General features: G+C 36.8%; 9 protein-coding genes and 1 non-coding gene across 17 annotated transcripts; 7 read left to right on the forward strand and 3 right to left on the reverse strand.

The window, feature by feature from the left end:
* The first annotated feature begins 614 nt into the window (after positions 1-614).
* Positions 615-2060, forward strand: AT1G72620 (alpha/beta-Hydrolases superfamily protein). Its single transcript, NM_105921.3, has 4 exons — positions 615-1404; positions 1522-1614; positions 1700-1767; positions 1881-2060. The coding sequence occupies exons 1-4, from the start codon at positions 673-675 to the stop codon at positions 1993-1995; spliced, it is 1008 nt and encodes a 335-aa protein (NP_177406.2). The 5' UTR covers positions 615-672; the 3' UTR covers positions 1996-2060.
* A 1714-nt stretch (positions 2061-3774) lies between these two features.
* ELF4-L2 (ELF4-like 2) lies at positions 3775-5179 on the forward strand. The gene is made up of 2 exons (NM_105922.4): positions 3775-4151; positions 4563-5179. Exon 2 carries the CDS (start codon positions 4582-4584, stop codon positions 4939-4941), a length of 360 nt encoding a protein of 119 aa, NP_565044.1. The 5' UTR covers positions 3775-4151; positions 4563-4581; the 3' UTR covers positions 4942-5179.
* A 570-nt stretch (positions 5180-5749) lies between these two features.
* On the reverse strand, positions 5750-7850 carry AT1G72640 (NAD(P)-binding Rossmann-fold superfamily protein). Of its 4 annotated transcripts, none has more exons than NM_001334544.1 (9): positions 7555-7850; positions 7364-7450; positions 7179-7252; positions 6988-7083; positions 6825-6902; positions 6679-6741; positions 6340-6493; positions 6163-6258; positions 5750-6083 (listed from the first exon to the last, which is right to left on the reverse strand). In NM_001334544.1, the coding sequence occupies exons 1-7, from the start codon at positions 7739-7741 to the stop codon at positions 6467-6469; spliced, it is 612 nt and encodes a 203-aa protein (NP_001323089.1). In that variant the 5' UTR covers positions 7742-7850; the 3' UTR covers positions 5750-6083; positions 6163-6258; positions 6340-6466. The 4 variants fall into 4 exon arrangements, with proteins under 4 accessions (NP_001323089.1, NP_001323088.1, NP_001031269.1 ...); NM_001036192.3 differs by having other exon boundaries at positions 5765-6083; positions 6340-6513; NM_105923.5 differs by having other exon boundaries at positions 5831-6083; positions 6340-6513; positions 7179-7255.
* Positions 7851-7854: 4 nt separating this feature from the next.
* AT1G72645 (uncharacterized protein) lies at positions 7855-8813 on the forward strand. The gene has a single exon (NM_202403.2). It carries the CDS (start codon positions 8206-8208, stop codon positions 8461-8463), a length of 258 nt encoding a protein of 85 aa, NP_974132.1. The 5' UTR covers positions 7855-8205; the 3' UTR covers positions 8464-8813.
* On the forward strand, positions 8251-8385 carry AT1G09333. Its single transcript, NR_139606.1, has one exon. It is a non-coding gene; the product is annotated as an other RNA (small nucleolar RNA).
* A 173-nt stretch (positions 8814-8986) lies between the features above and the next one.
* On the forward strand, positions 8987-13342 carry TRFL6 (TRF-like 6). Of its 2 annotated transcripts, none has more exons than NM_202404.2 (9): positions 8987-9302; positions 9820-9972; positions 10193-10430; positions 10788-10858; positions 11012-11902; positions 12143-12280; positions 12455-12739; positions 12816-12872; positions 12991-13342. In NM_202404.2, the coding sequence occupies exons 2-9, from the start codon at positions 9847-9849 to the stop codon at positions 13075-13077; spliced, it is 1893 nt and encodes a 630-aa protein (NP_974133.1). In that variant the 5' UTR covers positions 8987-9302; positions 9820-9846; the 3' UTR covers positions 13078-13342. The 2 variants fall into 2 exon arrangements, with proteins under 2 accessions (NP_974133.1, NP_565045.1); NM_105924.4 differs by having other exon boundaries at positions 10788-10840.
* A 16-nt stretch (positions 13343-13358) lies between these two features.
* Positions 13359-16446, forward strand: AT1G72660 (P-loop containing nucleoside triphosphate hydrolases superfamily protein). Of its 4 annotated transcripts, none has more exons than NM_105925.4 (12): positions 13359-13528; positions 13696-13824; positions 13942-14009; positions 14091-14167; positions 14263-14443; positions 14529-14585; positions 14692-14766; positions 14931-15050; positions 15214-15384; positions 15544-15657; positions 15789-15959; positions 16042-16446. In NM_105925.4, exons 2-12 carry the CDS (start codon positions 13755-13757, stop codon positions 16135-16137), a joined length of 1200 nt encoding a protein of 399 aa, NP_177410.1. In that variant the 5' UTR covers positions 13359-13528; positions 13696-13754; the 3' UTR covers positions 16138-16446. The 4 variants fall into 4 exon arrangements, with proteins under 4 accessions (NP_177410.1, NP_001031270.1, NP_001031271.1 ...); NM_001036194.1 differs by having other exon boundaries at positions 13474-13528; positions 13701-13824; positions 16042-16264; NM_001036193.2 differs by having other exon boundaries at positions 13359-13824.
* iqd8 (IQ-domain 8) lies at positions 16053-18457 on the reverse strand. Its single transcript, NM_105926.5, has 5 exons — positions 18186-18457; positions 17848-18102; positions 17371-17592; positions 17171-17284; positions 16053-17079 (listed from the first exon to the last, which is right to left on the reverse strand). The coding sequence occupies exons 1-5, from the start codon at positions 18249-18251 to the stop codon at positions 16492-16494; spliced, it is 1245 nt and encodes a 414-aa protein (NP_177411.1). The 5' UTR covers positions 18252-18457; the 3' UTR covers positions 16053-16491.
* Positions 18458-18702: 245 nt separating this feature from the next.
* CAD1 (cinnamyl-alcohol dehydrogenase) lies at positions 18703-20618 on the reverse strand. The gene is made up of 6 exons (NM_105927.4): positions 20379-20618; positions 20197-20310; positions 19884-20111; positions 19460-19745; positions 19226-19376; positions 18703-19136 (listed from the first exon to the last, which is right to left on the reverse strand). The coding sequence occupies exons 1-6, from the start codon at positions 20468-20470 to the stop codon at positions 18940-18942; spliced, it is 1068 nt and encodes a 355-aa protein (NP_177412.1). The 5' UTR covers positions 20471-20618; the 3' UTR covers positions 18703-18939.
* A 121-nt stretch (positions 20619-20739) lies between these two features.
* Positions 20740-21552, forward strand: AT1G72690 (neurofilament heavy protein). The gene is made up of 2 exons (NM_105928.4): positions 20740-20838; positions 21098-21552. The coding sequence occupies exons 1-2, from the start codon at positions 20817-20819 to the stop codon at positions 21337-21339; spliced, it is 264 nt and encodes an 87-aa protein (NP_177413.1). The 5' UTR covers positions 20740-20816; the 3' UTR covers positions 21340-21552.
* The last annotated feature ends 425 nt before the right edge of the window (positions 21553-21977 follow it).

Here is a 21977-nt window from a genome sequence, read left to right on the forward strand (position 1 = left end):
CTAACTACATTGGGTTGGGTAGTTAAAGACTTATTAGAGTTATTATGAGTGAAGAAGAGCCAAAGATAAGATTTTGTCACAAGTTGGGTTAAAGTTGACGTAGAGTATACGAGGACAAGGTGTGAATACGAATGTGTTGTTACGTAGTGTAGGCCAGTGGCACATGTGACGAACCATTAAAAGACACTATTTGACAGCCAGAAGAAGCTTAACAAAGATGTCGACAAAAATACAAGTTTAAGAAAGATTCTTACAAAGATCCTTTTTTTTTCTTATCTTTTGTTCAACCTACAACAATAGTATCTTTCTATGTTTAAACCATTGACAATAATGGGCTAAAAGATCAAATATTGACCCAAAACTTATAATAAATAGGCTTTGGCCCATAAGTGAGGCTCTGGCGGGAAAGATTAGTTATTTATGTAGTTTCAGTTTTGTGAATACAATGATTAACATGCACTGTGCCGCACGTTATTTTTACGGAAAACAACTGCAAATCTGCAACGACTATTTTATTCAATTGAATCAGACCGGAATAAACCGACTAAACCGGATTAGACCGGAAGAGATTTAAACGGCTCTGTTTTGTCTAATTTTAATCACAACCAATTTCTCTTTCAAAGACACACACATGCACAAGCACCACCATATTTTCAGATCATCACCACTGTAATGGTGTCAATGAAAAGCTTCGTTCATATTCTCCGTCGATACATCTCCATTGCAATCACTCTCTTCTATAACCTCATTTGGTGTTTATTCGACAATTTCGATTACCCGATCCTAATCAAGCTCGCTGATACATTCTTATCATTATATTTCCTAATCTTCTGCGATCTCCGTCCAATCACCGTCGATTTAAACGATGGAGAAACCACATTACATTTCTGGATCTCCGGCCACCGTAAAATCAACCGCCCTAACCTCGTCATGTTACACGGCTACGGAGGAAATTCGAAATGGCAGTTCATTCATCAAGTCTCAGATCTATCGAAATCGTTTAATCTCTTTATCCCTGATCTTGTGTTCTTCGGGAAATCGTACTCGAGAAACACCGATCGGACTATCGAGTTTCAGGCGAGGAGTATCGTCGGAGGTTTGAAGAGGTTAGGTTGTGGTGACGGAGATTTATCGGTTTATTCAATTAGTTACGGTGGATTTGTTGCGTACCGGATAGCGAAGATTTGGCCGGAGATGATTGAGAAATTGGTGATTGTGAGTAGTGGAGTTGGGTTTACACAACAGCAAAAGATGACGGAGATGAAAAAACACGGCGGAGATGTATCGGAGATTCTTGTTCCGAGTAATCCGAGAGATCTACGGTTGTTAGTTAAGGTTTCGATGAATACAGGTATCAGATTTCTTGACTGGGTTCCAGATTTCATCCTCTCCCAATTCATCGCTGTAAGTTCTGTTTATTATTGTTAATTACTGAATCTTCCCCGTATTTATCTGTTATTCAAAAATTGACCTGTAAGTTAGACAAATTGCGAATTAGCCCTAAAGTTTATAAATCCTCAGGTGATGTATGAGACAAATCGGCAAGAGCTTGTTGATTTAGCTAAGAATTTGCTGGAAAGAGAAGAGGAGCCAGAGTTATTTTCAATATCACAGGTAATTTGATATTCATTGATCCATAAAAACAGTTAAAATTGAATAAGTTTAGTAATTGAATGATTTATTTGGTATTGATATTCAGAGAACGTTAATCGTTTGGGGTGATAAGGATAATGTGTTTCCGTTGGAGCATGGACGTCGTCTACAAAGGTAAATATAGTAATAGACATTAACAAAATACTACAACAGTGTATGTCATAGAAATTAAATCTCTCCTTCTTTGTATAAATGGTGACTTATTATTATTAACATTTTCTTGACAGGCATTTGCCGAATTCGAGTTTAGAGGTATTGAAGGAAATTGGACATGGTGTGAACATTGAAGCACCAACTACTCTTAACAATTTGATTATCTCGTTTGTTTTAGGTGTTCCTTAATTTATATTGTTAAATATCTTTTACGGTAGTAAATATATATATACTGTTTATATGGTCATGTTTTCATATACCTGATCCGAAAATATTCGACTGGCGCAAAACAAGCAGTCAAAATCACAACAAACTACGCAATTTCAGCGCATTGGGTTTGAGATAAGAATATAAGATAACTTGTGTTTCAAGGCACTTTTTTAGTTAACGGAAACTAAGGAACATAATTTGGCAATGCTGTAATTATAGGGGAAAAAGGTATATAAAATTTGAATTCAAATCTAAGTTTGTTTCCCATGTACTCGTAGTTTTTTTAGATATATCCCGAAACGATTTTAGCAGTGTTGGTTGGCCATAATTTTCAGTTGGATCAATATAAAATTTATGATTTTATGCTAACTTTTATGTTGGTTTCGTGTTATTCTTTGTTTTCGTGGCTATGTACTATTTGCTAATAGTTTTTTGGTCTTGATACTTCAATTTATTTTACATCAACTAAAATATTTAAAACACTGATTTAATCAAGGAATAGAATTTCAGTTAGAATTAAAAAAAGAACGCAGATAGGCAATGATTGTGAAGCCGAGAGTGACGAGGTTTTCCAGGTTTATTGTGTTAGCAATCTCTAGTTTTCAAGAATTAGGATCTAAAACTCAAATGAGCATCAAACTAACGATGTATCTGCTTTGGTTTAGAAGCAAATAATTGGTAGAGTCACCTTTCCTATGACTTCTTCCGAAGAAGTTCGTCCTCTTTACCTGGTGCATTGACAAAAGGGTTACACCGAAGACATTGGAGATCTTTGCATTTTCTTTGGTATAAACGAGGCTTTTTGTGTCAAATTAAAGCGAGCATGTACCGTGGCCTCAAACCTAACTCTATATACTTCATCGACCACCGTCGTGTTTATCGCTACGACAGCCCACACCTATATATAAAAATCTCACAGGTTAGCCCAAAACGTTTACTCGTCCTGTGAATTTCTGGTTTGCTCCCATCCTATAGTAGCTTGGAAATTAAAAGGTGTTTATGGACTTATCAATACTATTAAATCTGTCGTGTTCATGGCTTTAGAACTCCTTTCATTTAAATCAAATAAAATTTCAAACGGATTTGAGCAAAAAACTATATATAGGCTATTGGACACAAAACACTCATCTATCCAATTCCAACCCTAAGCTTGGTCGGTTCGGTGAGTGTGCTTCAGTATTGGTGTGATTTTGCGTGAGTAGCTCTTTTCCACCCTTTATATTATAGTCCCAAGACGTTGGACCATGAGTTAAAAACTCCACATACTAGTGAAATGTTTTTCTTTTTCAAATGTGGAACAAAATTTTCCTCTTGTTAATTTCTTTTGTATTCCATGCAACCAATTTTCGACACTTAATTTGCCAAATCTCAATTTTTTTTTTTAATTGGACAAAACCTCAAATTATCTAAAAACTTAAAAATTCCTTAAAATTTTCAAATTATTTAGAATTAATAATAACTACTCGAAATATCCAAATCCGGATCCAACTTTTACCCTATAAGAATGATGATAATTATTCTAAGTCCCTATTAAATAAAACTTAGAATAATTAGTTTAAATATTTGAATTATCATCATTGTTATACTTGTTATCAAATTATTTGACACCTTACGAAAAAAAAAATCAAATTATTTGACATATTTTTTAAAAAAAGTAGTAACTTACTAACTTTAGATAATTTTAATTACCCTTGTCCGACAACTGCTACTATTACATGAAATAAACAGGCCTAATAAGACGTAGAGAATAAAACAAAAGTTACGGGTCGGGTCATCACAATAATCCGGCTCCAGATGTCTGACACTGGCATATCTTTAACCTCCATAACTCTGCAAATTAAAGATTCAGAGAGTAAGTAAGTACAACCAAAAAAATCTTTATTTCTCTTCTCCAAAAGAGTTATTATAAAAAGAAAAAAAGAAAGATAAGAACATTTATATATATTCCCCTCAAATCTCTCTCTGTCTCAAACTGTTTGTCTACAGACGACAAGTAGATTCCTTTTCCTTTGCTTTCTCAGCATCCAATAATTGTCATATTATTTCTCCATTAAGATTCTTGTTTCTTTATTTCCCGAGATTATTTTCTTGATTTCCTCCTCTGCTTCCTCTTCCCGGAGCTTGTTTTTTCAAAGGTATGAAACTGAATTTAGAGTCTTTCTTACTTGTAAAAAATCTTGCTTTGCTTTTTTTGGATTCATTAGATATGATTTCTGGGTCTTAAAAATTTATGGAATTTTATGAATCTTATGGAATCGGTTTCTACTTTTGTTGAGATTTATCTCACTATAGGTGAAGGCTACTTATAGAATCATCAGCTATTACTTGTTCTCTCTTTTTATCTATATATAGATCTCTTTTTATCCTGAAAACGTGTTTGATGTTTTGTCCGAAATTGAGGGTTCTTGAAATGTAACTGAAAATTAAAAAGAATTTTAATCTTCGCTTTGTGTTGTTACTTGAAAAGTGAGATCAAGATTTTATAGACAAGGTCAACGGAACAAGAATAAACACTTGTTTAATGTTGAGTTTTGTTGCAATTGTAGAATCAAGATTTGAGATTTGATGGAATCAAGAATGGAAGGAGATGTGTATTCTGGATTTGGAGAGAGATACCAAATGGATGGTAAGTTGTTGCAGAATTTCCAGAAGAGCTTTGTTCAAGTTCAAGACATTCTTGATCAGAACCGGCTTTTGATCAACGAGATCAATCAGAACCATGAGTCGAAACAAGCTGATCACTTGGGAAGAAATGTTGGTTTGATAAGAGAGCTCAATAACAATATCAGAACTGTTGCAAGTCTTTATGGAGATCTCTCTCATTCTTTTGCTAGATCGGTTGATGCTTCATCGGAAGGCGAATCTACCGGGACATTGAAATCTGACGGTAAGGCCAACAACCAGAAGAGATTTAGATCCGGGTAATATAACCAAAAACATCTTGATTTTGTAGATTCAAAGCTAATTTGATTGTGGATTAAGGTGTGTCATGTTTTTGTTGTTGTTGTTGTGGAACAGTTATGACATTAATATTGTGTTTTCTTCTTAAGGGTCTTCAACAGTTTTGCTTATGTAATTTCTGTTGAAATGTTATCTACATAATGTTTATGTCTTTGATTCTGAGATAATAAATAAAAGAGTTCCTCTTTTGTTAGATTTGGCATATCTCTGAAATTCAAGTTCTGCCACCAACTGATACATTTATGACAAGTTAATAATTAGACCAAAAGTTCTCTAATCATCCTTTTTATGCACTTCAAGATAATCAAAAATGATGTGTAAATCATGTTTTGCAGAAACTCAAAATTTAGCAATGTTCATCTGAACCTTTATTAGCTCAAAATAAAGTTATAAAACTCAATCAAAATAAGAAAAAGAAAAACATGAAAGAGTACTAAAAAGTCTGATCTAGCAAAAGAAGATGATTATCCTCGTTGCCTTTGTGCTTGCATGATCCTTTAAAGTCAAAAAGACAACAGAGACTTGTAGTTTTAACTTTAGTTAGGTACTTTTATTATTCCTTATCTTTTTTCTCCATTTTTACACAAGTTTCAAGTTGTTTTACAACACAAAGCCTCTTTTTTCCTTTCTTTATTTGTTTCATTTGGCATTTGGACAAAAGAATCCAGCCAACTTTTTGGTTCACTTCACCTTTAATAATCAATTTCTTGGCTCACATCCATTTTCCAATCAAAACTTTCTTTTGGATATTTTATGAAACTATGAAAGTGAAAGAATGTATATGGTAGGGTCTCCCATACTTTATTTCATTCTTGCTATGATACTCATGGTTAAAATTAACAATTCTAAGGCTTTCAAAGCATCTAGAGACCCATATCAAATATAAAGGAAGGAATTTCTTATCTTCATCAACAGAAACATGTTGTTAAATATAGACAATGATGATGTCTGATTACAAAAATAAAAGAAAGATATAGGCAGTGATGATGTATAATGTGATTGTCTGTTCATCTCAGCTTTGAAGCTTACTTCTTGTCACTCTGTCTCTGCATCACTTTCATCAATTGTCCTTCCCAGTCAGATACAACCTCTTCTCCATTCGTAACCTGACCGAATCAGAAGCCTCATCAGTAACAAATGCTTATTTGTATAGGAAGCATCATCAATAAAATGTTAGAATCCTACCTCAAATATCAACCCTGTTGGTGGGATCACACTTAGTGCTTCAACACATATACGAGCAGCATCTTCCTTGCTTATGCTTCCTTTGGCTGCAGCACCCTGTTTCCATTCATAACAATATTGTCTAAAGTTTAAAGCCAAGATACATGTTTTTCCTTATCTATTATAAGATGACTTTACCGCGCTAAAGTTGAAGCCTTGACTCCCTCCAGGACTGTTCTCCAGCTTGCCTGTTCTTATGATTGTATAAGGGACATTTGAAGATATAGCGGCGTTTTCATCTTGCTCGGCCAGTTTTTTGGCTTTGCTATTCATCATAGCTTGAATTCCGCCGCTGCTTTCATAAACAGACAACTGCAGCTTCATTAAACCATGACCTCACAGACACAAAACAAAACAAAACAATTCCAACTTCCAAGCCTTGCAAGATTGTTGCTAATGCATCACCATTAACTGTCTAATTCTCATAATATGGAACTGAGCATGACAAGGGCAAAGTCATGGAGATTGTATACTTACCTGAGACAAGAGAACTGCGTGTTTTACACCTCTAAAACTCTTGACAATCGATAAGAAACCTTCCTGCCAAGGAAAGAATGAAATGCTCCATGTTTTAGATCAATGTACAACTTGATACGAATGGTGAACGGTTTGGTTAAACATACTGTCGGGGATATGACCGCACCAACACCCTTAAAAGCTTTCTTTAAGAAACGCTCGTCGCTTGCATCTCCAGTCGTCAACTTCACAATTATAATTCCACTCAATGTTTGCCAACGTAAAGAGAAACAACAGATAGAACCAAGAGTATATATTCAATGAACCAACCTCAACATAAGATCCAAAAGCTTCCAAAGCCTTTCTTTTGTCCTTCACAAGTGCTTTAACCCGAGTTCCTTTCACAATCAGTTGCAGTATAATCATCTACATCAGCTAAGAATTAACAGTTCTCAGTTTCACTTTTAAACTTTCATCTTGTTGCATCCAATGGATGATGCTTCTGTGAAAAGCAAACACACCTGACCCAAATCACTGTCTCCATCAGTTACAAAAACAACGTCTTTCTCTCCATCAAGATCATCTTCTTTTTCCTCTGCTTCATTGGTTTCAAATGAGATACCAAAATGCAGATAAGAGTTATGTGCAAGTCCTGAGATTCCATTTCAACCATTTTAAGTATCTTGCATTTTGTTTTTAATGATACCTTCAAATTCATCGTCGTCTCCACTTAAAGATCCATCCTTTGGCCGAAGTTCAGGAGCTCCATACCATTTCCTAAGCTTGGGACCGCCTTAAAACAAGAACACACAAAGACCAAACTCAAGACAGTTAAAAAGTCTCAATTTTTCTTCTCATAAAAAATTCAAATTCAAATTTCCATGGCAATGAGAATACCTTCGATATAATCGAGAATCTGATCCACAAAACTGATTTTCTTCTTAGCGAAACAACGAACAAGACAACGTTTTCCAGATGTTATCCCAATTCGACATTTATTAGCTTCTGAGTCCTGATTCGAAGAAGAGAAGAGTAACGAAGGTCCTTGACTGAGGAGACACGAAGGTAGAGAAGTACCCGCCATGTCTGCAACCACAAAGATAAGGTTTCGTCCTCACCTTGCTTCTACTGTAAATCTCTCAACAGTTCACAGTAACCCTCTAGATGAGAAAGAGGTTTCTCTAAACCGGGATAACTACAAAAATACCTGCTATTGGATCGGATAAGATTGTTATGCAAGGTGTCCAGAGCAAGTCCTTTCATTTTGCAACCTTATCTCAACGTTCTTCTGCTGATAAAGTTTGGGACTTTCTTCATAAAAATGTGTGCATGCTAGTTTCTAGTTTTGTTCTCTCTTTTTTTGTGTTATCTTCTATGAGTCTCTTTATTCATAGATGTTTTCGTTTGATTATATATACCTTAGTCATGTTATCTATTTATGATGTAGCTCGTTCTTACTTGAGATTGCACTAGTAGTCTTGCTTAATGACATATAAATCTTGATTTAAACTCCCTCTGGATATTCTTTCATAGAGAAAAAAAATTCTTATGATGATTTTATTGTTGTTGTTACTTGTTTTCTCAGCATTGATCCATCTCTGCTCAATCCTTACACCAAATTTTGATGGTATAAGAGGATTCAGTGACAATGCTTATATTAAAAATGGAGTTTATAGTCTCTCTGAACTATCTATGTCCAAGTTCTTGGGAGTTCGGAAGCACCTTACATCGTTGACATTTGTTCTAAGTTTTCCTATGACAATTCTTTTCGTTTGCACATTCAGAGATCAGTTTGAGATCCACTAAAGTTGATGTGGTCTGATACTCACTTCTTATCCCAACCTAATCACCATGATAACTTAGTGCTTTTGCTTACCGTCCTAATGGTTTTGTGTTTAGTTTTTTTCTTTTTCCTTTCAAGTTTCCATTGTTGCAGGAGAAACAGGTCTACTCAGACATGCAACTTCCATTCATGATGCAGCAAAATGATCATTGTTGCAAGAGAAGAGAAGTCCACAATGATGTCTCAAGGATCAAGGACATTATTTAGCAACAAAGAAATGTTGATTTATGTTTTCAACTATCATGTACTAAGTAATAATTCAAACTTTGTGAAACATCTAACAATTTGAGAGCAAAAAAATTACAAATTAACATATGAGTGTCAAATTCACAGACGGCGTGCAATCCTGATCTAGATAGAGCAGACGACACGGCGTGTCTTGCACACGTGACCTAAAACGGAACGTAGTTTACTCTGTTTTGGCATATTAAGCTATTTACTGACGTGGCAATGCTTCGATATCGGACCAAAGCTGAATAGGTATATACGGATTCCAAATCACAAAATAAAGTTATTTTTGAGTTAATAAAACGCTTTGGAGTCCGGGACCTGTTAATTTTGCTCTAAGCACTGGAAAAAAAAAAAGCCTAAAGGGAGCCAAACATAAAAGCAGTACCAAAAATTTCCACTTTTCTTTAACCTTTTTTGCTTGTCTAAGAAACTTCTCCTCTGAAATCATCGTAGATTAATCTGTTTTCTTAGACATGATTAAGTCTCCGACGCTTTGAGGTAACCGGAAAGTGTAATCAATCGCTTGTTGCTGTATTTGTCACTCTCCGGCGACAAAACTTGATTTCCGGTGGTAAGCAATAAAAATTCAACCTTTTTTTAATTCGTTTCTACATTTCAAGCTTTGATTTTGTTCTTTCTTAATATGTTGTTGTTGTATTTCTGTGTTGTATTCGTAATTCGATCTAAAATTGTCAAATTGATTGTGAGAATGCAAGGTCTTAGTTTGTCAATTGCGAAACTTGTGAATTCTTTGGAATTTCAATTTTTTAATCTTTCTTAATTTTGTATACTTAGTGTTATACTTAATATTCAAAGGGCTTTACTTTTGTTTGATAATAGATACTTCTCACTTTGGGGCTGCTTTGTTTTCGTCTGATGGTGTTATTTGTATGAGAATTTGCTTTGTGTTCAGGTTTTTGGTGTGAAATTGTACAGAGATGCTGTCAAATAGTAAAAGAATTGTTTTTTTCTTTGGTAAAGTTATATGTAGTACTGAAACATGCTTTGGTAGATTGGTTTTTTTAGTACTTGAAGAATATATTGAGCATATATCAATTTGTTTGCTTTTTCTCTGTTTGGGATTGCAGATAGTGTGTTCCTAAGTTAGATTTGCGATGGGAACTGTGGTTGGAACTGTTGAGGACCGCAGAGATATGTTTGAGGGCAATGCTCAGACAAGGATCACACCATTTTCTTCAACAAATCAGATTGGAAATCCTGTTGCCTACAAGCTTGTCCGGGTATGGCTATAAATGTCTTCTTTTCACTGGCTCTCTTATAGTTAATCCTATTGTTTGATTTCTGCGTGTGGCTTCTGACTTCTGTGAACTTCTTCCAAGTTAGAACGGGGACAAAATAATCTAATAGGGGCTTCTGGATTTGAGAAATCTGTCTATTATGACTATATATATTAGCCAGCCTTTCAAAATCTTATTTTGGGTTGTTTATGGAAATGGTTAGGTTTCAGGAGATGGGAGTCTAGTGCCTGCAACCGATGAAGAAATTTTGGAAGTCAATGACACCGATATGCATATTCCATCAGATACTTGTCAGACTATAGGCTACCTTGCAACCGATGAAGAAAATGTGGAGGTCGATGAGACGGATATGCATATTGCATCAGATGCTTGTCAGACTATAGGTTACCTTCCAGCTGAAGGGATACCTTCTCGGTTGTCCCAGATTGAAAGTTCAGAAGGTTTGGTTCCCTTAGACCCTTACATGTTGAACCGTTCTTGCTTAAAAGCCTATGGTAGTTTAGCTCTAATTATGCTCCTTTTCTCAGGGAACATATGTTTCTATGGTCAGGAATGCATTGTATATCCAAATGCACTTCTTTAAACATTTCATATATTTACACAGAGTGATTATGCTAGATGCAAATCATAGAGAGAGCTAAATTTTTGGTTTCTTTTCCAAACTATAGATGTGTATCAATCTATTGCAATTTCATACCAATTTCTATTATTGATATATATGCTTGTGTCTCTGTGGCTTTCTCTATCTTACGTTGAGGATTCAGATAAATTGGTGATAAATTTTCTTATTCTTTCAGCTATCAATTCAGGTTTATTGCATTCTGATAATGTGCAACCATATACAGACCAGGTAAAGTCTCGATCTGAGGTTAGTACCAGTTCAAAAGTGTTGAAAATAGAATTAAAATTTATGGCATTGTATCATTTCCACAGTTAGATTCTTAATGTTTTCATAAGAACTCCATGAGAGACCAGATGGTCTTACTCCTAAGATTTTGCTCCATCTTTGAGATTTTTGCAGTATAACGAGGAGATGTTGCAAAAGGTTGAACAGGAAGAGAGGCTTGAGAATGTACATGGATCTCAGATGCCTTCCACTCCTGCAGATGCCAATATCCAGTGTTCTAATGAAAACAACTTTTTTGAGGAGGATCAAGTCCACCATGAAGCTTTACTGCAGGATGAATGCAAGATGAATGAATCTGATATGATGGAACGATGCTCAAACGCAGTTGCTAGTCCAAAAGAAACTGCATTGTCTGCTGCTGCTCAAAAACCTGATTTTTCTAGAGTTAGAGGTGAGATCTGCTTGGATAATTTACCGATTAAAGCACTGCAAGAAACATTCAGGGCAACTTTTGGCCGTGATACGACTGTTAAGGACAAGACGTGGCTTAAAAGGAGGATTGCAATGGGACTTATTAATTCTTGTGATGTACCAACAACTAACTTGAGGGTGAAAGATAACAAGTTAATTGGAAATCAAGAGAAGTCCAACGATGTGACGAATGCCATTAGAAAGGAGATGGGAGATGACGTAAGAGCTACTAAAATGAAAGATGCTCCATCGAGTACTGATCATGTGAATGGACATTCAAACGGTGGCAACCACTATTACGCTAGTGAGGATTATTCCAGTGAACAGAGGGCTGCAAAACGAGTTAGGAAGCCTACACGAAGATACATTGAAGAACTTTCGGAAACAGATGATAAACAGCAAAATGACAAGTCAGTGATTCCTTCTAAAGATCAGAGGTTGTCCGAAAAATCTGAGGTCAGGTCTATCAGTGTCTCCTCAGGGAAGAGAGTTACTGTCACCAGGATGGTATCCCTTGCTGGATCTGAAATTGAGGTTCCTTATGTTTCTCATGTCCGGAGAAGCCGTCCAAGAGAGAACATTATGGCTCTTTTGGTATGTCTCTTGGTTACTCATGCTCCTCAATATAGTAAATTAATCTCATACCTTTCCTTTGAACTGAAAAAAGCTTCCAATCATCTGGCTCGTGTTACATCTGTGCCTTGTGTCACATGCCAAATTCTATCTCAAGAAGCACAGATGTAAAAATAATAAAATAAGTGATCATCTTCTATGCCATTATTTTGCTTTGCTGTTATGTCGGAATGTAATTAAGGATTTTACAACATTGTGTAGGGATGTCATTCCAGTTACTTGGAAGATAAAGCTAGTGCAGCAGAGAGTAACCTCAATCTGAGTCCATCCCAGTTAAGCAGTGAGGTTGTGAACCGAGATTCGGTGGAAAAGTCTGCTTCTCGACCGGTCCAAAACGAAGTAAGAGATATCTGTTGTTTAAGTTACCTTACTCTCGTAATTCTCATTTCGTACTTTGCTGATAGTAGAAATGGTATAGGGTTAGATCTCATTTACCATCTACCTGATATAAGATGAATTTGGTGTTCCAGGTATGACACAGTTTCTCATTGCTTTATTGGTTTGCGAATGCAGTTTGCTACAAGTGACGAGAACAATGTGGAGCATATTCTCTCTGAGGTTGATCAAGAGATGGAGCCAGAGCACATAGACTCATCTGGAAATAGCTCGGATGAGAATAACATTGGTGTGCCAATCATGCAAGGTGGTGCGCTTAGAAGGAAGCATCATCGAGCTTGGACTCTGTCTGAGATAGCAAAACTAGTTGAGGGTGTATCAAAATATGGAGCCGGGAAGTGGTCTGAAATCAAAAAGCATTTGTTTTCATCACACTCCTATCGTACCTCTGTAGATCTCAAGGTAATTCAACCTTTTTAACCCTCTTTGCTTATACTATCAATCAAGGCTTTGGTTTAAACATCTTGTTGTTTTTTAGGACAAATGGCGAAACCTTTTGAAGACAAGCTTTGCTCAGAGTCCCTCAAACAGCGTGGTACCTCCCTCTCTCTCTCTCTCTCTCTCTCTCTCTCTATCCCTTTAGCTTCCAACTGGAGTTTCTTTTGCTCAAGTTGTAATAACGAGAGCTTATGAGTATACTGTCGTGTTTCCAGGGAAGTCTCAAGAAACATGGGTCGATGCATATTCCTACGCAGATTCTGTTACGGGTAAGGGAGCTTGCGGAGAAGCAATCTCAGTAAGCAAGTTTGTTGGAGATAGCAACAGAAAGGAAATGGAAACAAGGTCCGACTTCTTGTAGCTGAGTTTTTTTTGTAAAATAGCAACTCAAGTAAGGGAGACGAGAAATGTGAGATAAGATAACAGTTTCTGTAGTAGACTTGTAACTTTCTAAGGAGGCTTTGTGGGTTATATATATTTATGAGAAAAGTATTAAGTAGTGTCTGTGTCCTGAATTGGTATGAATGATTCTCTATAATATCCATGGAAGTTTGACTCGGACTTGAATTGGGCCTTTTTTTGTATTCGATCCATTATTCCTTGGAGGTGGTTCTCGACCAACACGTACATGTATCTTTCTCGCTTTCTCTAGAACCATCCTACCCCTATTAACTCATCAAAATTTCTCTCCTTTCATGCAAAAGCTTCGATCTTTTAATGTTGTTTGATCGGTAGACAATCGATGCCAAAGTGGTGAGATTTTGTTTGTTAGATATGTTACTAATTTTAGAGTTCTTTAGATGATTTATCTCAGTTTAAAGTTTGTGTCTTTTTGAGTTAATGGTTAATTTGGTGGTGATTTTATGATTTGCCTTTGAATTCTGTCTGATTGTTGTTGGTTCTTTTTATGCTGAAACTAGTGAAGATACCTCAGTCCTTACCTATCTCCAGAAATTGCAGTAGTAGATTCTGAAAGAAAATGGGAATTGTGGAAAGGATAAAAGAGATCGAAGCCGAGATGGCTCGGACGCAGAAGAACAAAGCTACAGGTTTCTCTTTACATTATATAACGTATAGATGTATAGACATTGATTTGTCATATATTTCTGAAACAAAAGCAGAAGAAATGGTCAGCTAATGAAAATATTGTTACATTTTTTGGACAGAGTATCATCTTGGTCAGCTCAAGGCAAAAATTGCAAAGCTCAGAACACAACTCTTAGAGCCTCCAAAAGTAATGCAACTTCTTATTGTATATAGCTGAAGCAGAGTATTTAGTCTTCATTTCTAAATGTCTTTCAAATCTACCTAACAGGGCTCTAGTGGAGGTGGGGATGGTTTTGAAGTTACAAAGTATGGGCATGGACGTGTTGCACTTATAGGATTTCCAAGGTCTATCCTAAATTCACGCCCATCCATGATCCATGTATATGTCTTTGTTCCAACTTCAGAGTCCCTCACTATGTGTTTGTGGCTGTGATTTGCAGTGTTGGAAAGTCTACGCTTTTGACAATGTTAACTGGCACACATTCTGAAGCAGCCTCATATGAATTTACAACACTTACATGCATCCCTGGAGTTATTCACTACAATGACACCAAAATCCAGTTGCTTGATCTTCCTGGGATTATTGAAGGTGCTTCAGAAGGAAAGGGACGAGGGAGGCAGGTTTAAATCGAATTGATTCTTATTTTTTTTAGTCTCTAATCCCTTGCTATGAAATAAACTTAGATGGAAACTGTTTGTTTTTCAGGTTATTGCTGTTGCAAAGTCTTCAGACCTTGTGTTGATGGTTCTTGATGCCTCAAAAGTACGAGCTATGGTTTTGATTTCCATATAAGTATTGTGCTGGTTCTGTCTTTTTTTCGTTTTTGCTATTTTAGTCTCAGTACTTCTTCTTCCCAAAATCGTTTTAGAGTGAAGGCCACAGGCAAATACTGACTAAGGAGCTTGAAGCAGTTGGTCTGCGTCTGAACAAAAGACCTCCACAGGTAAATCTCATCTTTATCAATGGTCTCCCTTAATATCTTATAAACTAGAAACTCTTGGTTCTCTTTCACTTTATCTGCTTAATTTCTGTTTTCCATCTTTGAAAATGCTGCACTATCTTGATGTGCTACCATTTAGTGGTGTTTTGCTTTCTCTGGTCTAACAGATATACTTTAAGAAGAAGAAGACTGGTGGGATTTCTTTCAACACTACAACCCCCTTGACTCGCATTGATGAGAAGCTCTGTTATCAAATTCTGCATGAATACAAGATTCACAATGCTGAGGTACTTAAGTCCATCTTTAATCTTGTTTTTATTCAGCCTCGGACAAGAATCATTACGTGCCTCTCTTGTCCGCTAGTTAGGAGAAGAACTATAAAAACTTTAAATCATATATTTTGTTGCTTCGTTGAGAGATGTCCAATGGGTTCAGTAATAAAAATTTCAGGTTCTATTTCGTGAAGATGCTACGGTGGATGACTTTATTGATGTCGTTGAAGGCAATCGCAAATACATCAAATGTGTATATGTCTACAACAAAATAGATGTTGTTGGAATCGATGACGTTGATAGGCTGGCACGGCAGCCAAATTCTATTGTTATTAGCTGCAACCTAAAGGCAAGTTCTTTTATTTTGACTATAGTAGTGTCTAAATAAGAATCCTATCCAGTGCGGTTCTAGGTTCTTCATAATGGTCTGATTCCTGTATAGTCTGAAACTTGTGAATATACTGGAACAGTCTGGTCTAATGGTAAATGATGGTGTTGCTTGAAACAGCTAAACTTAGACAGACTACTTGCAAGAATGTGGGACGAAATGGGACTTGTGAGAGTTTACTCAAAGCCTCAAAGCCAGCAACCAGATTTCGATGAACCCTTTGTCCTCTCAGCTGTAAGTATAATATCCTCAACACTATTCAGGCTTATTTTGTATAGATAAGAATTTACAGATATGTTTTTCATGTTTGTACTTCACAATAACATCTGTGACAGTAATATTTGATTACATGTGTCACTCCTCAGGATAGAGGTGGCTGCACAGTTGAAGATTTCTGTAACCAAGTCCACAGAACTCTGGTGAAGGATATGAAGTATGCACTAGTTTGGGGCACAAGCGCTAGGCACTACCCTCAACACTGTGGTCTTTTTCATCATCTTGAGGATGAAGATGTTGTTCAAATTGTCAAGAAAAAGGTACAGAAGCATAAACTATTTTCTGATCTCTGTCTCATGATGAGAATGCTACATCAAATGTTGATGCTTGTCGAAATTTCAGGTGAGAGAAGAAGGGGGAAGGGGACGGTTCAAGTCACACTCGAACGCACCTGCTAGAATTGCAGACCGAGAGAAGAAAGCTCCACTAAAGCAATAAAACAGTTACTCATCCTGAGTTATCCCAAGTAATACAGATCTCATGTGTATTAGAACTATGTAATAGTTGTTGCTCACCAATTCTACTGTAAATTCTGTTCTTAGTCTATAAAAAGGCATTGGCATTCATATCTTGATTTCATATTGACAAGAGCTAGGAATAGATTGTTTCAGAAATACGAGAAGTAAACGATTAATGATCCAAGTGCCAAACAACGACATTTGTAGTCTCGAAACTAATTCCTTAACATTCATATGTAAAAAAAAGATAAACAGAAGTTGCTTCTGTATCTATATTCCGTGTATGTGTTTCATGGGACCAACAAGCTGTTGAGATGATTGAAGGCACGATTGCTTAGCCTCTCTGGCTCTTTGCCCACATATGTCTTCCTGTTACTTGAGCTGGTGGGTATAGATCAGTCCACTGGTTGTTCAACGGATCCGAACCAGCACTACGCCTTACATTTACATCTCCGTTGTAAGACATTGACTGTTTCTTTTCAAACGGTGTTTTGGAACAAGAGGACGAAGACCCTGATCGTCTCTGCTTAGCTTTAATAGATTGTGTGAGGCTCATGTAGCTAGGCTTTCTGTAGTACCCTCCTTCCTCAAGGAAACTTCCCGAGAAGGGAACTGGGGATTGAGAAGTCGATGAAGACTCAGAACTCGTAGCAGACGATGACATTGGAGGAGGTCTAGCCAAAACTCTGGTTGTGAGATTGTTCTTCCTGACCTGAACCGTATCATGTTCAGACACACTGCTCTCGCTTTTCCTTGCATTTTCTGATGAGTTTGTAGGACCTTCCATCAACCGACCTTCCCATGGCCTGTCTGCAACCCATCGGTCAAGCCAATTCCAACCTGGACTGCTCTTACACGACCCATTATTCTTTTTGACACTCCCTTGCTTGCTCGCCTTGGCCGGACTTGGACATGTCCTCGGCTGTGTCAAAATTTGAGAAACTCAATGAACACAAATGCTCTGAGAGAGAGTAAAATCCTCGCAAAATTGATTCTAGTTATGAATGCATTACCTGATGTGTCAATGCATATACCATAGCTCTCTCCCTCTTGATTGCTCCTTCTTGCCTCATTTGTAGCTTCGTTCTCACTTCATTGATACTTCCCGGGCTATCACACCAACCCTTCTGAACAACACATCATTGCAAAACATATACATTTAGTCTCCCACGAGTCCCATTCTATCCCAAAATCCATATCTGATAATCATTACCTCAGCCTGTTTTGCCGGATCATCTTTTTGTTGATCAGATGGCTTCTCCAACTCCTGTCCATCTGAAGGCCCCCTGTTACAATGAGCTCGTACCCGAGCTTGGACTCGTACAAGAGCTTGCATACACCTTAGGGTGACATCTGCTTGTTTCCGGACTTGTCTCCCACGGAATATTGCCTGAATCCTCACTACGGCCTTCAGAGCTCTCAGCGCTTGTCTTGCCTGTAAAACGCATTCATAAAAACATTAACCACAAAAGCTTCAGAGAAGACAACAAATGAGCTGCTCAAATGAATTGACTTAGTTTAATGATCCATTAAGTGTTGATGGTTGATTTAAGTTTCTAACTTTCTATTAGAATTGCAATCAGATGTTAAAACCAATGAACAGGTCACTAAACCAAAGCAGACTATGTAAAGAGTTGATTAACAATTGAACAGTGAAGCAATCTCAGTAATAGTGGTTAAATTCACAAACCAGGAAAGCTCGAAAAGCAGCTTGAATCCGTGTAGCAGCCCATTCACGTTTAACAAGAAAGAAATCTTTCGGCGGAGCTCTAATGACAGCAGCAACAGCCGCCGTGAAAGAGTCGTCAGCAGAGAATGACGGCGGATCTGAGCCTAACGAAGGAGTTCCATAACTACCACCACGGCTCTTGAAACCCTTTGAGGAAGAAATCAAACCTTCCGATGAAGTCCTCCATAGTTTCCATTTCTTCTTGATGTTCTTCTCCTGCAAAAACAATAGAATCAGTTACTGAGAGATGAAAACAGAGATAGATCAAGTGTAAAGAAGAGAGCCTTTTCGAGAGTTACTTGATCATCAGTGATGTTTTTTTTGTTAGTTATCAGAGATTTAATCCAATTTCCAGAGCCACCCATTTGCTCAAATTTGAAACCCTTTTGTTGTTCTTCAAAAATCTGTAGTAAAGCTGGAGACTTTCACAGGTTTTGGAATCAGATCCGGCGGAGAAAGGTGGGTTCGAGAATATATTTGTAAAAAAACTCGAGAGAGAAGAAGAAGGAGAAGAAGAAGAAAGAGAAAGTTTCTGGGAACTTTGGTGGCCTGAAGAATGATGTCGACAAAAAGGTTTACAATTGTTAAAAGAAGAGAAGAGTTTGAAATTTGAAATTTTGGGGAAGGAAGGAGAAAAATCATTTTTTTTTTAATTTAACGGTAACAACATTCATTGACATTTCGCTTTCGTCCACATAAATTAAATAACTCATACATTGGAAAAAGAAATAATTTATCTCTCATGCCTCGCGTGATATTAATCTCCTTTAATTTGAGTTAGGTACATATATATAGAGTTTATTACGAGATGGCCACCTTAGTTCTTGTTTCTTTATTTTTTACCCATAACTCTTTAAAGTCTAATTTTGGGAATTTTTGTAGTTTTTGTAAATCTCTTTTCCTCTTATTACCCAAGCTTACGAGCAATTTCTTCTCAGTAGTCTTAATTTATTTGCTTTACTAATGAAAAACGAGAAAATACGTAATAAAGATTGTAGCAGTGAGTATTATTCTCTTATTACAGACTCCATTATTCCTTCCTTTGAGCAACATCTATTTGAGGGAGTTCTTGATGTCAATCACGAAACGGTACTTGATGTCCTTCTTCACCACTCTTTCGAGAGCTTCGTTTATCTTTTGAATGGGAATCACCTCTATGTTTGGATAAATCTTATGAGCTGCACAGAAATCTAACATTTGCTGTGTTATTTTGGTCCCCCCGGTTACACTTCCAGCGAGCATTCTCATACCTGTCCAGACATCTTTGGTTTCAGTATGACAGTATCTTAAAGAGTATGTATGTAAAATTGGAGATTATAAGACCTTTTGAGAAACATACCAAGATTGAGATTGGCAGGACTGATTTTAATTTCACTTGGGAAACCAACCAATACATAAGTTCCAGCAATCTTCAAGAGAGACATGTAAGGATCAAACGCGTGATCACCAGATGCTGTGTCAACTAGAAAGTCTAGAGATTTCTCTAGTGCCTGCATAGATAGATTCACAAGTTAAGTATTATCTGGTTCCAATCCTAAATAATCACAAGAAACTAATTAAGTCATTTCACTACCTTCATCTGGTCATGGTCAGATGAGATAACGAAATTCTCAGCTCCTAGCAGATTCAAAGCTTCTTCTTTCTTGGAAATGCTGGTGCTAAAAACCGTAACACTAAGTCCAAAAGCCTTGCCAAACTTAACCGCCATGTGTCCAAGACCACCTAGCCCGATCACCCCAAGAGATTTACCAGGTTGATTCATATTGTGACGCATCATAGGAGCATAAACCGTGATTCCAGCACAGAGTAATGGTGCAGCTGATTCCAAGGGATAGTCCACAGGTATCTTGTAGCAGTACCTATTGTATTCAATATTTGAAACACAAAAGAAACTAGTACTGAGAAATCATTTGCTTCCTACTCAAACTAAACTCATATAGGCACTAACAACTTTCAAAAGTATGAAATGGCAAGAGAGGAAAGCAGATTATAACAACCTTTCATGAACAACAATGTGACTAGAGTAGCCTCCTTTAGTAACAGAGCCATCATGATCAATGCCATTGAAAGTAAAAACTCCTTTCGCACAATTAACTTCTTGTCCTTCATTACAATATTCACACTCCCTGCAGGAGTTAACATACGTTCCAACACCAACATGGTCTCCAACTTTGAATCGTTGAACATTAGGCCCAACCTTAGTCACTATTCCAGCAATCTCATGCCTTACAATAAGGAAAAACAAATGAATATCAATTCCACTAGTAAGGTGCAATTTCATAATCTAAAGTTTGGTTTTTGAAAACATACCCAGGAACCAAAGGGTACTTGGAGTCTCCATGTTGGTTTCTACTCCAGATAACATCAGCGTAACACACTCCACAATGAGTGATTGTGAGTGAAACATCGTCAGTTGTAACAGACCTGGATGATGATGATTGTGTGTCAAAGATTGTTGCTTGAAAATGATCACTAAATCATATGAATCTCACCTGCGAGTGATAGTATGAGGAGAAAGAAGACCAGATGGATCTCTTGCAGCCCAACACATGCACTCGTTTTCCACACTCTCTGAAGAACTCATCTTTAAAACTAACTGATAGAGAAACAAAACTGCACAGACGAAATCAATAGCGTCGAGAGTGTATAAAGTCTTCTTCTTCTTCGCTTCCTTTGGTTGATCTGATCCAAAACCAAAACAGAGTAATCAATTTTGCTTTTGCAAGTGATTCAATTTCAATCTGGTCTGGTGTTTTTTTTCCTTGGACTCACTTACAAACAAAAAGGCCCATTATAACCCAACAAGGCCCATTTAAGTTGAAATCGATTTTGATTTATACTGTAAAGACTCTTTTGCATCTGACGCAAAACGCCACCGAATCAGGAACCAAAAATAGAAAGCTGCAAGATCAAGAAGACAAAAACCATCGATGGCGGATCAAAACCGATCAGGTAAACACAATGAACGATCAGATCTCATCATAGGTTTATGCATATTGTTAAAAAGGAAGACTTTTTGATCAAGTTATGTTCGTTTCCTCAAATTTCACAATCAAAATTACACGTCTATTAATGGATGGTTTTGATCGGAAATTTCTCTAAAGAAACAATAGAAACACGCCATGATAAGTCTATTTTTGATTCGTTGCTCTGTTTTGTCTCTTATGAAACACGAATCTAAACCCTTTGTTTTAATTGGGTATTTCCACAGAGGAGAAGACTGTGAAATCGCCAAATGTGTTTGAACGAGTTAAAGAAGAAATAGAGGCAATGGGTCATCATGAAAAGTCCAAGAGTCGTCACCATGACAAAGAGACTCATGGAACAAGTGACGACATTGATGAGAGCACTCCAATTGATTATGTGAAAGGACCTGGTTTCTTTCAACGACTGAAAGAAGAGATTGAAGCTATCTTTAATGCTGTTACTCCCAAGCGTTCTTCAAAGAAGTGAAATTGTATCATATCTGTGTTATGTTGTGTGTATATATGTTAATGCACAAGTGAGAAGAAAATCTTAGATAAACTCAGTTTCTTGTAATGAATCGTATCAGAATGTTAAGACTTGGAATAATGTGATTGTTTTTGAGTTGGAGTCTTTAACAGCGATTACCAGAAAAAGTTAAGTGACTCTTGGATTTATCAATAAGAGTGTTTTAAAGTGATGAATACTATGTCCTATCTCCATTACATTTGCAAATGTCACAATCGAATGCTAATTTGTGTGAACTCGAATTGAGATTGTTAAGTCTTTGGTTTAAGAGATGGTCAAGATGGTGATGTTTGGTTTATGAATTATAAGGAAAGAGGAGTTTTGCCGGTTTGGAGTAAACCGAGTTTCTTAGTCATTGTATTTGTAACGTACTCTGATTTGTAACTTTATTTGAATTGATGTCCCTCACGGGTTAGTGAGGTGGTGGTGAACCAAGTTTATAATCTATCTCGAAGATCATAGAGATTTAATAATGTAGATCTTGTGGAGATGAAGACATTTTCATGACAAAGTTGTGAACTCGTCAATCTACTTGGTTTGATCAGAAAGAATTAATCGATTCATATGTTCGAGAGAGTTTCTATAGAACCATGTAAAAC

The sequence above is a fragment of the Arabidopsis thaliana genome (genome assembly GCF_000001735.4).
Source record: "Arabidopsis thaliana chromosome 1 sequence".
Taxonomy (NCBI): Eukaryota; Viridiplantae; Streptophyta; class Magnoliopsida; order Brassicales; family Brassicaceae; genus Arabidopsis; species Arabidopsis thaliana.

Excerpts from the sequence above, each read along its gene's own strand:
- AT1G72660 (NM_001036193.2), top strand. The coding sequence starts at position 13,755 with ATGGGAATTGTGGAAAGGATAAAAGAGATCGAAGCCGAGATGGCTCGG. Across the intron at positions 15,385-15,543 it reads TTATTAGCTGCAACCTAAAG|CTAAACTTAGACAGACTACT; the intron begins GCAAGTTCTTTT and ends TGCTTGAAACAG. Across the intron at positions 15,960-16,041 it reads TTCAAATTGTCAAGAAAAAG|GTGAGAGAAGAAGGGGGAAG; the intron begins GTACAGAAGCAT and ends TCGAAATTTCAG.
- ELF4-L2 (NM_105922.4), top strand. The coding sequence starts at position 4,582 with ATGGAATCAAGAATGGAAGGAGATGTGTATTCTGGATTTGGAGAGAGA.
- AT1G72645 (NM_202403.2), top strand. The coding sequence starts at position 8,206 with ATGATGATTTTATTGTTGTTGTTACTTGTTTTCTCAGCATTGATCCAT.
- AT1G72620 (NM_105921.3), top strand. The coding sequence starts at position 673 with ATGGTGTCAATGAAAAGCTTCGTTCATATTCTCCGTCGATACATCTCC. Across the intron at positions 1,405-1,521 it reads TCCTCTCCCAATTCATCGCT|GTGATGTATGAGACAAATCG; the intron begins GTAAGTTCTGTT and ends ATAAATCCTCAG. Across the intron at positions 1,768-1,880 it reads CATGGACGTCGTCTACAAAG|GCATTTGCCGAATTCGAGTT; the intron begins GTAAATATAGTA and ends TTTTCTTGACAG.
- AT1G72690 (NM_105928.4), top strand. The coding sequence starts at position 20,817 with ATGGCGGATCAAAACCGATCAG. Across the intron at positions 20,839-21,097 it reads GGCGGATCAAAACCGATCAG|AGGAGAAGACTGTGAAATCG; the intron begins GTAAACACAATG and ends GTATTTCCACAG.
- TRFL6 (NM_202404.2), top strand. The coding sequence starts at position 9,847 with ATGGGAACTGTGGTTGGAACTGTTGAGGACCGCAGAGATATGTTTGAG. Across the intron at positions 10,859-11,011 it reads AGGTAAAGTCTCGATCTGAG|TATAACGAGGAGATGTTGCA; the intron begins GTTAGTACCAGT and ends AGATTTTTGCAG. Across the intron at positions 11,903-12,142 it reads AGAACATTATGGCTCTTTTG|GGATGTCATTCCAGTTACTT; the intron begins GTATGTCTCTTG and ends AACATTGTGTAG.
- CAD1 (NM_105927.4), bottom strand. The coding sequence starts at position 20,470 with ATGAGTTCTTCAGAGAGTGTGGAAAACGAGTGCATGTGTTGGGCTGCA. Across the intron at positions 20,311-20,378 it reads CCTCATACTATCACTCGCAG|GTCTGTTACAACTGACGATG; the intron begins GTGAGATTCATA and ends ATCATCATCCAG. Across the intron at positions 20,112-20,196 it reads AAGTACCCTTTGGTTCCTGG|GCATGAGATTGCTGGAATAG; the intron begins GTATGTTTTCAA and ends CCTTATTGTAAG.
- AT1G72640 (NM_105923.5), bottom strand. The coding sequence starts at position 7,741 with ATGGCGGGTACTTCTCTACCTTCGTGTCTCCTCAGTCAAGGACCTTCG. Across the intron at positions 7,256-7,363 it reads AGACGACGATGAATTTGAAG|CAGAGGAAAAAGAAGATGAT; the intron begins GTATCATTAAAA and ends AAACCAATGAAG. Across the intron at positions 6,514-6,678 it reads ACGCAGTTCTCTTGTCTCAG|TTGTCTGTTTATGAAAGCAG; the intron begins GTAAGTATACAA and ends ATGAAGCTGCAG.
- iqd8 (NM_105926.5), bottom strand. The coding sequence starts at position 18,251 with ATGGGTGGCTCTGGAAATTGGATTAAATCTCTGATAACTAACAAAAAA. Across the intron at positions 17,593-17,847 it reads CTGCTTTTCGAGCTTTCCTG|GCAAGACAAGCGCTGAGAGC; the intron begins GTTTGTGAATTT and ends TGCGTTTTACAG. Across the intron at positions 17,285-17,370 it reads ATCCGGCAAAACAGGCTGAG|AAGGGTTGGTGTGATAGCCC; the intron begins GTAATGATTATC and ends TGTGTTGTTCAG.